Source organism: Pistacia vera, unplaced genomic scaffold, assembly GCF_008641045.1.
Source record: "Pistacia vera cultivar Batoury unplaced genomic scaffold, PisVer_v2 Contig89, whole genome shotgun sequence".
NCBI lineage: Eukaryota > Viridiplantae > Streptophyta > Magnoliopsida > Sapindales > Anacardiaceae > Pistacia > Pistacia vera.
Genome location: NW_022196767.1, coordinates 474829 through 491028, shown reverse-complemented (window position 1 = coordinate 491028; position 16200 = coordinate 474829). Strand labels below are relative to the sequence as shown.

At 38.1% G+C, this 16200-nt stretch overlaps 3 protein-coding genes across 4 annotated transcripts; 2 read left to right on the top strand and 1 right to left on the bottom strand.

The window, feature by feature from the left end:
• Window positions 1-685: 685 nt before the first annotated feature.
• Window positions 686-3197, top strand: LOC116119416 (uncharacterized sugar kinase slr0537). Its single transcript, XM_031405356.1, has 7 exons — window positions 686-887; window positions 992-1255; window positions 1369-1479; window positions 1760-1867; window positions 2104-2201; window positions 2347-2458; window positions 2892-3197. Exons 1-7 carry the CDS (start codon window positions 747-749, stop codon window positions 3138-3140), a joined length of 1083 nt encoding a protein of 360 aa, XP_031261216.1. The 5' UTR covers window positions 686-746; the 3' UTR covers window positions 3141-3197.
• An 891-nt stretch (window positions 3198-4088) lies between these two features.
• On the bottom strand, window positions 4089-6943 carry LOC116119428 (proteasome subunit alpha type-1-B-like). The gene is made up of 2 exons (XM_031405377.1): window positions 6404-6943; window positions 4089-4798 (listed from the first exon to the last, which is right to left on the bottom strand). The coding sequence occupies exons 1-2, from the start codon at window positions 6752-6754 to the stop codon at window positions 4307-4309; spliced, it is 843 nt and encodes a 280-aa protein (XP_031261237.1). The 5' UTR covers window positions 6755-6943; the 3' UTR covers window positions 4089-4306.
• Window positions 6944-8506: 1563 nt separating this feature from the next.
• Window positions 8507-15438, top strand: LOC116119404 (auxilin-like protein 1). Of its 2 annotated transcripts, XM_031405342.1 has the most exons (9): window positions 8660-9128; window positions 9882-12226; window positions 12572-13329; window positions 13413-13479; window positions 13595-13692; window positions 13782-13847; window positions 13943-14032; window positions 14711-14887; window positions 15121-15438. In XM_031405342.1, exons 1-9 carry the CDS (start codon window positions 8785-8787, stop codon window positions 15154-15156), a joined length of 3981 nt encoding a protein of 1326 aa, XP_031261202.1. In that variant the 5' UTR covers window positions 8660-8784; the 3' UTR covers window positions 15157-15438. The 2 variants fall into 2 exon arrangements, with proteins under 2 accessions (XP_031261201.1, XP_031261202.1); XM_031405341.1 differs by lacking the exons at window positions 13413-13479; window positions 13595-13692; window positions 13782-13847; ... (1 more) ...; window positions 14711-14887; window positions 15121-15438 and adding an exon at window positions 8507-8587 and having other exon boundaries at window positions 8715-9128; window positions 12572-13375.
• The last annotated feature ends 762 nt before the right edge of the window (window positions 15439-16200 follow it).

Here is a 16200-nt window from a genome sequence, read left to right as displayed (position 1 = left end):
TAAACAAAAAGGAAATGGTGAGAAAGAGGTGACTAGGCATTTGGCTTAAAGCAATCAAAAGATTACAAGCACTCATTCTTGCGCCGGAGACAATTATTCGTGAATATTACAATACAAAAAACAAGACTGAGTATCAAACAAAGTAGTGATGATATTTTATTATTCTTTAAAATTTTGAGGTGGGTGATTGCTTGTTGGATTCCTTTGAGGTTTGAAGTGTATTGTGGAAGTATATGGCCACGCTTGCAGCTAAATGTGTGTGGCGCTTATCTAATGTAAAGAGAGGTAGGGCCAAACCCAAAATTTTATAGCCACCACCACCACTACTGCAGGGCCATGCGAATAAAGAGTGATGTTGCTCTTATAATCTCTTCTCATCAATTTTCTCTTATAATCTCAACATGATAATTTGTAATTAATTAATCATAATTTATTAGATGAAACTTATATGAGATTTATTATGAACTGACTAATTACGAACTGTTATATCAAGATTATAAGAGAAAATTTGTGAAAAGAGGTTGTATATTTGTATTTTTTGTGAATAAAAATAGCAATAGGTAAATAATTTTATTATTTGGGGGCAATTTGGGGAACAGGAGGGCACTGAAAGTCCGCTGAAAGTGGACCCGGTGAAGTCTATAAATACCGAAACGAAAGAGCGGAATGGCAAAAGAGAGAGGAAGGGGTGTTTACTTTTCTTCTTATTTTCACTTAAAGAAAGAGTGAAAGGGCAAAGCCAAGATATGGGAGCGGAACCCTTGCCCACCATGGTTACCGTTCCTTTAATTCTTGGACTCCAACCTGCTGCCCTCAGTGACCACGTCGCACGCGTCGATTGGTCCCTGCTGGATCAAATCCCTGGTGAACGCGGGGGCTCTATACCAGTATATTTCTTAATTTTACTCCAAATCCTTTAGATATCACTTTTTTTTTTTTTTTTTTAATAAAATAGAAATAAAAATTGAAAATAAATTCGTGCTCTGTGTAGGTAGCAATTGAAGCGCTGGAGCATATACTAAGTGAGGTGAAAACTCACATGCTTTCTACACCTGATGAATCATCTCCTATAAAAACAATAGCGGGAGGGAGTGTTACCAATACTATTAGAGGTTTGAGCGTAGGGTTTGGGGTGTCTTGTGGGCTTATTGGTGCTTATGGGGATGATCAACAGGGCCAGTTATTTGTTAGTAACATGACCTTTAGTGGGGTTAATTTGTCAAGATTGAGAATGAAGAAGGGACCTACTGGCCAGGTGATTTTCTGTTAATGAATTTTATTAGTTTTTTAACGGTCTTTCTGTTTGATCTTTATGTATGTTTTGTCTGGCTAAGTGCTGAAATTTTATCAGTAAATGCTGTGCCACAGTGTGTTTGCCTGGTTGATGAATCGGGTAATCGTACAATGCGACCTTGTCTATCAAGTGCTGTCAAAATTCAGGCTGATGAACTTACCAGAGAGGATTTTAAAGGCTCCAAGGTTAGCCACCTTGTACTATATTCCGTTAATTTGTTGGTACTGTTCGGTTTAATTGATATTTTTTAGCTTTTCATGTATCAGTATGAACTTTTGGAAAGCTTTAATATAGTTATGTACTGGAGTGCGCTTCAGATTTTAGTGATGAATGTCTCTATGTTTTAAAATTGAAATTATGGCCCGCTTTGACAAAATATCATTCAAATGTGAACAATGCTCAGCTTGGTCATCTTTAAAGACGGTAGGCTCTGGACTTGTTTACTTATATATCTTCTGTTAACAGTGGTTGGTTCTAAGATTTGCAATGTTCAACATGGAAGTTATTCAAGCAGCCATTCGGATTGCCAAACAAGAGGGTGTTTCTGTCTCGTTGGATTTAGCAAGTTTTGAGGTATTTCCTTCAAAATATTTTCACCTTCATTAAGTTCATTTAGTTCAGATCAGGGGAGTGTATCTTTTATGCATGCAAATGAAATTGACTTGTGTGAACCAAAAAAAAAAATTGACTTGCGTGAACTTCAATATATCTGAAGCAAAGTTGTTAAAATCATTGATGTACACTTGGAATATTGATATGTAATTAAAATGAATTTCTAATTGGCGTTCATGGTATTTAACTTTGGCCAGATGGTTCGGAATTTTAAATCACATCTTCTACAGTTATTAGAGTCTGGGGATATAGACCTCTGCTTTGCCAATGAGGACGAAGCAGCTGAGCTAGTAAGGTGATTGTCCTTTTGTTATAATTTTAACACGTCAATACAGTTGGTAATTTAGGAGTAGATTTTATTGCTTCTTCATGATTCTGTTTCTAAATTTGGGGCAGTTTCTGGTTGCTGGCATTTATTTTTCATTCAACGATTATTGTAGAGGTGAACAAAATGCTGATCCAGAGGCTGCTCTTGAATTCCTGGCTAAAAGTTGCCGATGGGCTGTGGTGACATTAGGCTCTAATGGATGCATTGCAAAGCATGGAAAAGAGGTTGGTTAGATCTCCTCTTTTTTTCAGTTCAATAATGCGGCTAGTCTGCATACATGATTACATGAAGCTATTTTCCCTCCTGGAGATATGTTATCCACGATGCACCATCCCAGTTGTTCTTATATGTTTAAACTGTGTTTGGGTGCCTTCGCTTGGAGCTTTTAAGCTGTCCAGATGCGGGCACCAAAATAGTTAGGTGGAGTGTTCTTTTTTGGTTTCCTTGCAATGCCCTTTGACTTCAACGATATGGGTGTATAATTTTATTCAAATTTTCTTGGACTTTTGATAGCCTTTGGCAAAATTGCTGTGTGTAGAACAAAGATAGTGCAAAATTCATCCAAAATTGAGACAAATATACAGCTAGTGCAATGGTCTTCTCTTATGCTGTCCTTCTGAAAGTAACTTGCAATTATGAAATTTCCTGCTATTTCAGGTTGTTCGAGTACCAGCCATAGGGGAGGCAAAAGCAACTGATGCCACTGGTGCTGGAGACCTATTTTCGAGTGGGTTCTTGTACGGATTAGTAAAGGGATTGTCTCTGGAAGAGTGTTGCAAAGTGGGCTCATGCAGTGGTGGTTCTGTTATTCGTTCTCTTGGTGGTGAGGTGACCCCAGAGAATTGGCAATGGATGCGCAAGCAGATGCAGATCAAGGGCCTCCCCATTCCAGCGGCTCATATTTGATGTCTATTGAGAGAATTTTATTTTATTTTATTTTTTTCCCCTTCTTTTTCATAATTATTTATCATCTTGAAGCCAAAGGGCAGCTGTAGTTGCATTTTGGGGCTAGTTGACTGATTAACATCTGTTTCTCCACGGAAACATAAATATTTTAATGTTGAGTTAATTCAGTCAACAAATGCACCATCTCAATGAAGATATAACACCCATTGGATATTTTATCATATTAACGTGAGAAGTCAAATTTTATCAGAGAAACCTCAGTTGCCGAATGGATTATTGATTTTTCAAATCGCTAACATCCATTTTTTATTAGGCTCTCTATTAGAAGAGATGTAAATTATATTTATTTAAACTTGAATAAGTAGAAATTAATCGTATGTTCCAAAACTCAAAAAATAAAAACGAGCTTTCATGTTTTTTTCAAGTCGAGTTCATTTAATTACCCTGCAAATATTGACTTAGAATTGGCGTACAACGATGGGAGCGTCCCCGCAAAGTCCCGGCGAAGCTGTTCGTAAGTCTCAGTCCTCAAAGAAATTTAACCAAAAATAAAGGTCAAAAAAAAAAAAAAAAAAAAATCAATACCACAGCTGGGACCCCCCTTCCCTACAACCTTAGTCTTAATTTGTTACTACCTTAGCATTAATACATCTTAAAATTAATCCTTTGGTCCGTATGCTAGACTTGTACAATTAGTGATGAAGCCAAAGTTAGAAATGAAATCTTTTATGAATCATGTTTTAACAAAATTTTGTAAAATTACTAAACGACAATGACAAAGCAAATGGATAGCAAAACCTACTACTCATAAAAGATTAACACCGGCCAACTGCTAATGAACTAGTGAATATCCCAGACTTTGCTCGATTTGAGCCTGCAGAAGTCAGACAAAACTACATATTACCAAGGTGTCATTACCATACCATGTTAAATCATGCAGCTTGAGTATTAGCTTAAGGTGTATGAACTTCACTGGGGACTAGCATTAAAATGTTTTCAATAAGGCAAGATAAATTGCATCATATGAGAGAAAATAAGAAAATTAAACTCCAATGAAATGATGTCTTTCATGATGCCATCCCATAATCCACTGAACTTGGCAAACACATGCTTAAAAACCTCATCTAAAAACAAGGACGGAAATGCAGCTTCTGAGTCTTGCTTCCTCAAATGTCCATTGGAGCCACACCCTCATCAGCGGTAGCTCCCTGGTCAGCGGTAGCCCCCTGGTCAGCGGCAACACCACCTTCTTCTGCGGCAGTCTCTGGAGCAGCAGCAGGACCCTCTTCCTTTCCAGCAATCTCAAATGTGTCAATCAACTTTTGTACAGTTTCCTGATCCAAAATATGGAATGGCTCCCCAACTCCTACCACAGCAACTGTGCAAATAGAACTCTTTAATGTTTCTCCTTGCAAGGTTTCCCTAATTGCCATGAGAGCATCCTTGATCAAATCTTCCCTTGAAGAGTCCATAAAGTTCTGAAACCTCCGTTCCATGTATGTCTTTGCAGCTTGAGAGCGGGACCCAATGGCAAATGCTTGATATTCAAAGTAGTTCCCACTTGGACAGTTGTAGTAAAGGTGGGCTCCGGACTCGTCCAAGCCACCTACCAGAAGGCCAACACCGTATGGCCGTTTCCAGGAGCGTTGGGTGCAGACCTGCCACCCAAATACACATTATAACTACAGATAAGTACGAGACCAAGCAAAATTCATAGATGGTAAGCTTCTGCTTCTTTACAATCCTTTTAATGGACACACAAGCATGGTGATGATTATTTAATTGAGTCAAGAGTCCAAAGAACAATGTTTATGATACCCCAATAGAATTTGGTATCCTTTAAGCAATTGATTAAAAGCTATATAACAATTTTGCTTCAACTTCTTTTGAATGGAGGAGACAGAGGACGAGAAAATCCAGTAGTGAAATATGAAACTGGTTGATAAGTAGCCCATACAGTTCCGAACCCCAACTGGATCAACAATCTAGCAACTTTAGTAGAATGTCAGAATCACTCTTTAAATTGATTTTTCTAAAATGAAATAAATTTTACTCAAAACTTCAACTTATCTAAACCAGAAAACAACACAAGATAAATTACTATCAATGAAACTGAATAAAATATGCCAACTAACTAATCTTACCATAACTTTAAAGACAGCCAGTTGCATCATTTTGGGACTTCCATTAGAAACATTATATATATTTTCTTTTGGGAATCGTTGTATAGACTTGAAATAAGAACCAAGCACATATCCAAACAATCCAGTAAGATCAGGCATGTGTTCTCAAAAATCAAAACTTACTGTTGTTAATCTCTAATAAAATGTTCTAAACACTATAACTCATGATGTAAGACAGGTCAAACTACATGAAGCAGAGTCTAAATTCCTTCTACAAGAAACTCTTAAGAAATTCTAAAGTAAAATATTCAAATTCTACATTAAATACTATGAGATATCATTACAAGCAATTCAAGTTGATGACAGATGTTAACGGACTTGAATGTAAAACAGAGGTTTCTCTTAGACACATCAAAGCCTTCAAGTAATACATTTACAAAGTATCCTAATTTTGTAACTCAAGTAATGCTACATTTACAATGTATCCTAATTTTGAAACTCAAGTAATGCTACATTTACAAAGTATCCTAATTTGTAACTCCAAGTAATGTGACATATCTATATCATTTACCACGTCATTTCATCATTGACATTATGATGCCAAATCAGTTCCCACATTAATCAGGATACAAAGTAGCTGCTTACTATGTAAGTGCAGCGTTAGCTGCAGGTGCAATGGATATGTCACAAATTCAATTAGCATAAAATATTATTATGTTGAGGAAGTTTGAACTTATAACTTGGTTAGGAAAAGCCACATTGAACTATCAAAAAAAAAAAAAAAAAGTAAATATCAGAAATGATGAAGTAGTACTATTCACCAGTTTCACACAGACCCCTTCAACAAACTTACACCAAAAACATTATATATCATCGTTATTTCTACTTTATGGTAATAATCTATCGCCAATCATTACGTTAGTACTAATTACCAGTTTAATCCACGAAGACTGCACTTGGATTTCAAAACCTTGAATGTCAAGTTTTATGACTAGTTAAAAATATCATTCCTAAAACCTGGCAACATGAAGCTAATCTACAACTCCAGATACCTAATTGGGCCTAAATGACTAGGAAAATTTAATTAAATAGCAAAAATTCACATATGCTTTAAAAAGTTAGGGCTTGAATATGAGAGACCTGAGCCTTGTCAGCGAGCTGGACCACGAGGCGGCCCACCGGGAGCGGAGATTCGTAAGTGAAACCATAGTTAATACACTCGGATCGCATGTACCGAGAGAGAACACGGCCGTCAGCGGTTAAACCGGCGATTGCAACGCCGATGTGATCGTCGACCTTAAAGATTTTCTTTTGGTGAGAGGAGAGCTCGGAGTTAGCCTTGTTGACGCAGCCCAAGACCACGTGGGTCTTGGATCGGAGACCTATTGCAGCGGAGCCTTGCTTGACCGCCTCCATCGCGTACTCCACCTGAAATAATCGGCCAGCAGGGCTCCATGTAGTAACGTCCGTGTCGTACTGGTTCCTGAACATTTTTTAGGGTTTTTTTTTTATCTAAGTCTTCGTTTTGAAGTTTGGAGAGACAATGAATGAAAGTCTGAGCTAAATCACTCTTCTTTCTGAGAGAGAAGGGAAAGGAATTGGAGGGATTTAAAAGGGTTTTCTTTCTCTTCAAGCCAGAGACATTGTATATTCGACTGTGGTTTCTCACTACTTACTGAAAGAAGGGGGTAATTCAGTACACCCAGTAGTAAGTTATGATCGAACTGGGCTATGGCTAGTATAATTGGACCACTTTCTTAGCCCATGAATAATTCCACAACTTCATTGGGCCACATTGCCATTGCTCCGTTGGGCCATATTGCAAATTAGTAGGCCTCTGCTTTGAATGGGTTTGATCTGGGCTGGTTAACATGTCAATGCTACTTTCTGGGCCTGGAAATATATCTTTCCATTCGTTGTGTTGTGCAGGCATTAAGTAGAATATTAAGATAAAATCATTTAAACATGAAAAGACGGAGAACCAAAGGAGCTCCTATGAAACGACAATGGTGTTGTTGATGTGCACATGATGTATAGTAAATGCTAACCTATGGTTGGTTCGATGTCACTTTCGTTTTTCCTCAACGGACTAACCAGACAAGATTTGAAAGTTAGATGGGCAACACATATAAAAGGTAAAACTTCCAAAAACTTGGTCAGGGGTTAACGCTGAGTTGGTAGTCACTTCGCTAAAGGAGAGAAAAAAAAAAAAGCTTATGCTTCGGCTTTATGCTTTGGATCTTGAGAATTATTATTAGATTCACCATATATATCATGCATTTAGATCTGATTGATTCACAAAAAAGCTACTCTCCTTGGATCAGATCTGCTATATATATACCAATGAAAAAGAAAAAGAAAACCATAAAATCTGTTATGAGATTGAGATGGAGTACTTGAAGGAAAGAAATGGTGAAGAAATGTAGTTAAAGGATTTTGATGTTATTGATTTAGTTAATGGTAACCGTTATATAATTGTGAAGAAAGTGATAATGAAAAGGAGAGTAGCTATAATTTGGTGGGTCCTCCCAATCACCCAAAATAGTGTATAATAATATGGTGTGGACGTTGTGTTTCATCCAAATCCTCTCCGACATATATTAAATGTATATAAAAGCTATTCATAATTCCCTGCTTTAACTTATGCCAAAGGGCCCCCTCGATTCCTAACTTATAGCAAAATGACAGTTTGAAAATTGAAACTTCACAACTGGAGCCTCCTCTCTACCAAAATAACATGATAATTAATTTAGGACCACACTGGTGATGATGATTGATAATTAAAATGGGTAAGTTCAACCGCTTGTATATGCTTGGTGGGGACAGACTATTCCCTGGTTTAGTATATCCCTACAGTCCCATGTGAACAAAACTCGGTTTCAAATCATTCTTCTTTGGAATATCAAATAATTGTCGCAAGAATCTAACCATGCAATTTACTTCTTACTAAACTATTTTTTTTAATTTTCAACAAAAAATAAAAATTCCAGCTCATTTCACGTGTGCCTACTGGCTACAACTATATCACATTACATCAACTTCAATTTACTAAAGAACCCTTTACTTTTAACTAGAATGCCGAAAATATCCTTATTGAACGGCCATGTCGGCGTCGATGATTGGTGACAGCTTAAACACGGAAAAGCAATTCGGGGTAAACGACAACAGAGAAGCCAATTTTTTTCGATAAAGGTGATAGCCAAGCTCCCATCTTACTCCCACCGGCTTTGCCGGTCACCCTTTCTCTGTCATCTAGTCAGTCATCGGCGATCTTTTTACCACAAGCGTCAACGTAGAAAATCGCCGATTGGGTCTTACCACCTAGTACATTACACACTTACACTGACATCTATTATATATTAATATATAAAATATATATATATTTTATCTCATTTTTTCATTTCTCCCTCCCTTATTTTCTCGGTCTTCTCCTCTCCTTCTGACTCTGCAGAGGGAGAAGCACATAAAGAGAGAACAAGGAGAAGATTTAGAAAATCAAATTAAACAAAAAGAAACCAGAAATGGAGTATCACAAAGTCTCCTCTCCAACTTTGTCCAAGAAACTTACGAATAGCTTTAGCTTCGGTGGAAAGAGCATATACGACGGCGTTTTCAGCGGTCCAAGAAAGGTTGTTTCGCGCGTAGAAGAAGACTACGGTGAGATATTTAGTGGCACTAGTAGCTGTTCGATTCCGATTCTTGATGTTCCGGAGCTGAACGAGAGAAAGATTTCGGTTGATGTTAACAGCTCGAAACTTGATTATTCAAAGATATTCGGTGGCTTTGGAGAGTTTGATTTTGGCGTCTCTCATGAGGAACTTCCTGTGAAACCAAAGAAAAGAGACAGCTGTATTGAAGAGGCGCGGTAAGTTGTAGTTATTTAACTGCTTTATAAGCGTTTATTCTGTTATTTTTTTTTTTGGTAGATGAAGTGGTTAACAGTTGACGTTAGGGCATGTTTGGTTGTCGGGAATATACATTTTTTTTTTCCTTTCATTTTTCGCCGCGGATGGAAAACTCGTGTGAAACTGGTTTAGTTAGTTGGTAAAAGATGAAGATGGTTCCTTAAAGCGAAAACAACTAGAGTTTTGTCATAAAATTGAAGAGTTGGCAACGTTTTTTTTATTACTGTAAATTGAAAACCCATTTTACATATCTGCTTAAGTGCTAGCAGATACAGCGGCAGGAAATGGCCGAAAAACAGTTAATAATTGTTCCAAACTAGATTCAATAGTTAAAACGAAACTCACACAATGTTATTAATAATGTAGTGGAGGAGCTTACTTTAAATGCATTTGTCATGCTGCCAGAAGTTCTCTCATAGTGGAACTTATCTATTCTATGATAGAAATACACAAAAGTTTAAGGCTTTCCCTAATTGTAAATGATCATTTTATGAGACTATGAATTTATTTTTTTATTTTTAATGTGTATATATATAGATGTTCTTGCAATAAAATACACAGACAGATCCATATTTTATATATGTTGTTTATTATCTGGTATTTGTTATTCTTTTGTTGGTAAAAACAGAGGATTAAACAACTTTGTATATATTTAGAGATGGGAAATTGATCATGATGTGCTTTTTTTTTTCTTTCATTTTGATATTTTGTAGGACACCAGCTGAAACAGGGGCACATACTTCTAACTTTTCAGTGGAAAATCAAGTGTTGTCACAAGAAGCCACTCATGAGTCATTAGATGGTGTGAAACAGTCAAAAGTGTTTTACCATAAAACCAAGGAAGGAGGAAGAAATGGGATAAACGGGACAAAAAACTTAGCTCAGTATCATGATGTGCCCGGTTATATTCGTTTAATTGATGAAGTTGCTCCCTCACAGATGAATGGAGGTGATAAGCCATTGTCTTCGGTACCAAATAACACTTACCATAATAGAAGTTTCAGTGGGGAGATAATGAAAGGCAAATCTAGCAGGAAAGCTGTGTCAACCCACTCACCTGGGGGTGCTAGAGAACAGGCTTCTGGAGCTGGTACTAGATCTAAAAATAAATCTAATAGGAGTAGATCCTATTCAAATGATATGCCATTTGATGCTTATGAAATTGGCCTTGGGAAACATCCTTCAAAAGTATCACCATCTTCAACCTCTCCACACAACACTGGTTATAATAAAGGTGATTCAAAGATACCAATGACTTCAAAGTTTGGGTTTTCTAATAGTAATTCCTCTGAAGATGCTGCAGATATTTGTTCACCGCCTTATTTTGATGAGGAAGTAGATGCAAATTCAGTTGCTGCTGCCTCTGCTGCTGCTGTGAAAAAAGCAATTGAGGAGGCTCAAGTTAGGATAAGAATTGCAAAAGAAATAATGGAAAGAAAGAAGGAGGGGCTTCAAAATCATGTGAAGTTGAGATTTAACAATGTCTCAAAGACGAAGCAGAGAAGGGAAAGTACAACTATAGATAAAGCAAACAAGTTTAGAGAAAAGGAATGGGAGAAATGTAAAGTTGATATTCAAATGCCAGTTGCCGGGGTAGGGACACAAAATGCAAAATCAAGCCAAGTGGCACTGGACTTCACAGAAAGGGATAACCTATTTTATGCCAAAGGAGCTTCTGATGAAACACATGAAAATAAAAACAAAACAACTCCAGTGGATCATAAGTGGGAAGAAGTGACTGATCGGATGGAATCAGTGAATGAATGTGAACTGAAAGAGGAAAGCTCTATTATGAATAGCTTTGGGAAGCCAGAAGAAAATGGTGAGAAATTAGAAGTTTTTGAAGCCGCTCATAAACAGGAGGAAATTGAGAGGAAGCTGAATGTTGTGGAAGGGGCTTGTGAGATGAAAGAATGTGCTGATAAACCAAAGTTGGATCAGGAGGTTCATGATCGGGAAGAAGATGGAAAGAAGTTACAGCCTCCTGGGCTGCTGGAAAAAATGGAGGTGATGTTTAAAGCATCCCGTGAAGTAGAAGCTTCTGAAAAGAAACTGAGAAGGTTTCAGGAACCAACAGCAAATCAGAAGAATGTAGAAATGCAAGGATCTAAGTACGATGAATGTATGAAGATGAGGACACCAAACTCTGAGCAGGAGTGGTTGGAAAATGAACAGAAACAAAGCGAGATATTTAAACAACAAGAAAATGATACTCAATCTGAAGATTTTCCTGAAAGGGAAGAGGATGAGGCTGGACCAAAAGAGATTTTCGATCATAAAAAAATTGGAAAAGAAGAAGAAGCGGCTTGTGAGTGGGTAGAATATGAAAAGCAACAAAAAGAAGCATGCACTGCAGAAGAAAATGTAGGACAAAGCAATGTCCACTGCAGAGAAGAGGCTGAAAAGGTATATGATAAAGCCGAGGATCTGGAAAAGATTGAGGTGAGAATGTATGATGTTCATGATGGCAAAAAATGTGACAAGAAACCAGATGAGGGTAGTGAAGTAATGAAAGAAAAGATTATAGAGCCTGAAGAAAATGTGAAGAAACTGAAAGAGGCGTATGAAATGACAGAAACTGAGAGGAGACAGAAAGAGGGTTGTGAATGCACAGGATCTGGACAAATGCAAGCAGGGATTGACCAGAAAGCAGAAGACGAGAAGATCAAAGCAACTCAAGAGGCTCTTGAGCACTGTAAGAACAATCTTGAGGCAGTTATTAATGTATTTAAGCAAGAAAAAATTGGGATTCTAAGTGATACCCTGGGACCATCTTGTCATGAAGAAAACGATGTATCTCTGGAGATACCCACACATGGAGTCAATGGGGAGGTAATGGAAGGAACTCAAGCTTCTTCTGAGTGCAAAGAGATGGAAACAGAATTAAATTCAGCTGAAGTGGCGAATGAACTGGAGACAAAAGAGGTTTCTGAAGTTGAAATAGCTGGTTTGGCTCAAGTGGTCCTTGAACACAAAGAGACTAAGGAGAAAGTCAACCATACAACTGAGGCTATTGCTTCCAATTACAATAGGGTAAATGTAGGAAACACTGATATGGGTCTGCCGCAAAAGCAAAATGATCCACGTGGAGAGGCATTCGAGACTGTGTGTAATGGTGGAAAGCATGTTGAAGAATTGGCTTGTGAATCAGAAGAAATCTTTGAGGATGCTGAGGAAGTTGATGCTGCAATTGAACAGGAAGCAGACGAGGATAACTTTGAATTTTCCAGTGAGAGTTGGGTTGACAGTGGGAAGAATATGGAGGGAACTAGGCTACCTAGCATTTTTCAAGCGGAAGAGGAAACGGCAGAGATATATAATGATATCAAGACAAGCCAGAACACAGAAAGAAATGAAGAGACCTATTCTGCCGAAGGTTATATGCAGAAAGANACTGATATGGGTCTACCGCAAAAGCAAAATGATCCACATGGAGAGGCATTCGAGATTGTCTGTAATGGTGGAAAGCATGTTGAAGAATTGGCTTGTGAATCAGAAGAAATCTTTGAGGATGCTGAGGAAGTTGATGCTGCAATTGAACAGGAAGCAGACGAGGATAACTTTGAATTTTCCAGTGAGAGTTGGGTTGACAGTGGAAAGAATATGGAGGGAACTAGGCTACCTAGCATCTTTCAAGCGGAAGAGGAAATGGCAGAGATATATAATGATATCAAGACAAGCCAGAACACAGAAAGAAAGGAAGAGACCTATTCTGCCGAAGGTTATATGCAGAAAGAAGGGGAAATAGAGAAGGAAAATTTGAGAAAAACAGATAAAATAAAAGAGAAGGAAAGGGAAAAGGAGGAGAGAATAGCTGTTGAAAGAGCAGTCCACGAAGCTCGTGAACGGGCCTTTACTGAAGCCCGAGAAAGGGCAGAAAGAGCTGCTGTTGAGAAAGCAAATGCAGAAGCACGTCGAAGGGCAATGGCTGAAGCCCGAGGAAGGTCAGAGAAGGCTTCTGCAGAGGCAAATGACAAGACTTCTATGGAAGCCAGGCTTAAAGCTGAACGTGCTGCAGTAGAGAGAGCGACTGCAGAGGCTAGGGTGCGTGCTCTAGAAAAAGCAATGTCCGAGAAGGCTGCTGTACCGGCAAGGAATCAAGCTGTAAAATCCTCTGGTGCTGCCAGAGATAATGGGACGAGACAGAGCTTCACTTCCAACGTGAGTTTCTGCACCATTTGTTAAGCCTCAATCTTCCAATGTTCTATGCGATGGCAATTTACTAATGGTTGAATCTCTTGCAGGATTCACGACATAGGAGCTCAGGTCCTACCAGAAGTTCAGGACATCCTACTTCTTCTAATAACAGTGGTATGTGATATTGTAAAGTGCTACCATTGCATATTATTATCATTATTGTATTATTATGTAGATTAGACATATTGACTGCTCTTACTGAAACGTTTGTTGTATTTGCTTCATGCAGTTCCTCGCTCTAATGATAATTTTGTTGGAATTAATGGTGAATCGGTTCAGAAGGATAAAGCTAGTTTGGAGAGGGATAAACGAACAGCGGAGCGTGCAGTAAGGCTCCTTTTTCTATTCAGAGATGAAATATGAACTTTGTTGACCTGTAACGAGAATGATGTAAACCTTCTTCTGTTCTCTTTCAGGCCAAAGCTCTTGCGGAGAAGAATATGCGTGACCTTCTTGCAAAGAAAGAGCAAGCAGAGAGAAATGTAATGATCTTATCAATTATGTTAAGTAAATTCTTGCAATTAATTCAGTTGCTTGAAAGTTTCTCTTACTCTCCTGGATTTATTATCAATGACAGAGATTAGCAGAAGCTCTAGATGCCAATGTCAAAAGGTGGTCAAGCGGGAAGGCTGGAAACCTGCGTGCACTGCTTTCAACCCTGCAATATGTACGTGCCAGCTTTCTACTTATGCTTCATAAATTTGCATCTTTATGCTTCCCACCGTTGTACAAATCAAAGTTTTAGCAGAACATGTAGATAATCTGGGTGCTGGATAGATCAAAAGTTTTTCATCCATCAAATATTTTAGTCTAGGTAATGGATGAAATTTTTTTCCTGGGCCTAGTATTCCCCCTTGTTTTGTTGCATGGTGACAAGATGACTGCATTAACTTTCCCCTGAAGGAACCCCTTTGATTTTTTTTTTTTTTTCTGGCATGGATTACATTGCACTCATCCTTCCAGCTTGGGATGCTTGATAACTAACCAGGATAGTTGTGAGTACTTGATTAATATTCTGATGCCTCCGAAGTTTTTGGGTAAAACTGACAGTTGTCACTTTTTATGATCAAATGTAGTGGAAGGCACATTGACTGCTAACCCAATGTCTTAAAGCTACTGTAGAACATTGTATGCTAGAAATGAAATCACTAATTCCCAGTCGTCTACTGTTATTGCACAATCATGTTCGTGTGAATTCTCGTGTTGCTTGTCCCCACTCCCCAGTTATGATTTCAGTAAACACCTTTTAACATGGTTAGGAGTGACTAGTCACCTTTTAGATTAGGTATAATTCGTAGTATCACTTGTCAGCAGTTGGCTGTAACTAAAGCTTTTACATCTGCAGATCCTTGGGCCTGATAGCGGGTGGCAGCCAATTCCTCTAACAGATCTTGTAGCAACTGCTGCTGTAAAGAAAGCTTATAGAAAGGCCACTCTTTTTGTTCATCCTGATAAGTTACAGCAGCGAGGTGCAACCATACAGCAAAAGTACACATGTGAGAAGGTTTTTGATCTTCTAAAGGTGTGTTGCAACATTGATTTCTCCATTTTCTTTTTTTTTTTTTTAAAGAAACTATACATTTTGGATGAGGTGTCCACAAAGAATTATCAACTCGCCTATGCTAATGTAAAACCAATTTTATTTCTTAAATGACGATACTTGCCCAAAAATAGAAAAAGATGGTCCTCAAAGAAGTTGCTGGGCAAGCTTACAGATTGTTTGAATTGCCTAATCTTTGTCATCTGTTGTCTCAGGATGCTTGGAACAAATTCGGTGCCGACGAGCGGTAGACGATTGTCTTTCAATGGAGAATTATATTATATAGTCAGGAGTACATAATTCTTAATTATGACGTCATTACAAGTAGGAAACAAGCTTTAGCCATTGTTTTTTAACACTCATTTTTATGCTGGTAAGCAATTGTCCTTCGACAATGCATTTTCTGTAGTCCAAGCACATAATATGTAACTGTACCCTATTATAACTAGTAGGAAACATGCTTTAGCCAATCTTTTTATACTTATTTGTGGAGCTCGTATAAACTATAAAGACGTACCTCCGTAAACCATTGGCGTCAAACACCATTCAACCAAAGTTTTTTCTGCCCAACATACATGGGCACCGTAAAACACGAATGTATATCAACTCCGCCAGCTGCTCAGCTGTTCTAAATGATTTATGATTCCTATGGTGATGAGAACTGTAGCACGAAATAACATGAATACGAGTACTAATTCGATTTAAACCACAGTACCTACTTCAAAACTCAATTAAGGAAATATACGGTAAAACACAAGCTCAACCCATTTTTACACCTGCTCTACTGAAATATGAAGCTGTAAATTTAAAGGGTTTGAAATGGTTGCAATTTCAGAAGCCTTCAAAAAGTAGACACTAGTCATGAACATGAAGCGGATTGGCACAATTACAAGCCAAGTACGTGAAGCATTATTGCATTCTGTGCATGCATCCGATTCTCAGCTTGTGGGAAGACAACGGAATTTGGAGCTTCAATAACACCATCAGTCACCTCTACTCCCCTTTCAGCAGGCAAGCAATGCATGAAATAAGCTTTTGGGCCTGCTAACTTCATGAGAGCTTCATCCACCTGCAAAAATTTGCCAGTAAAATTATGCAGGGCATAGACTTGAAGCAACAATCACTTGACTAGTATTCNCTATTGTCTCAGGATGCTTGGAACAAATTCGGTGCCGACGAGCGGTAGACGATTGTCTTTCAATGGAGAATTATATTATATAGTCAGGAGTACATAATTCTTAATTGTGACGTCATTACAAGTAGGAAACAAGCTTTAGCCATTGTTTTTTAACACT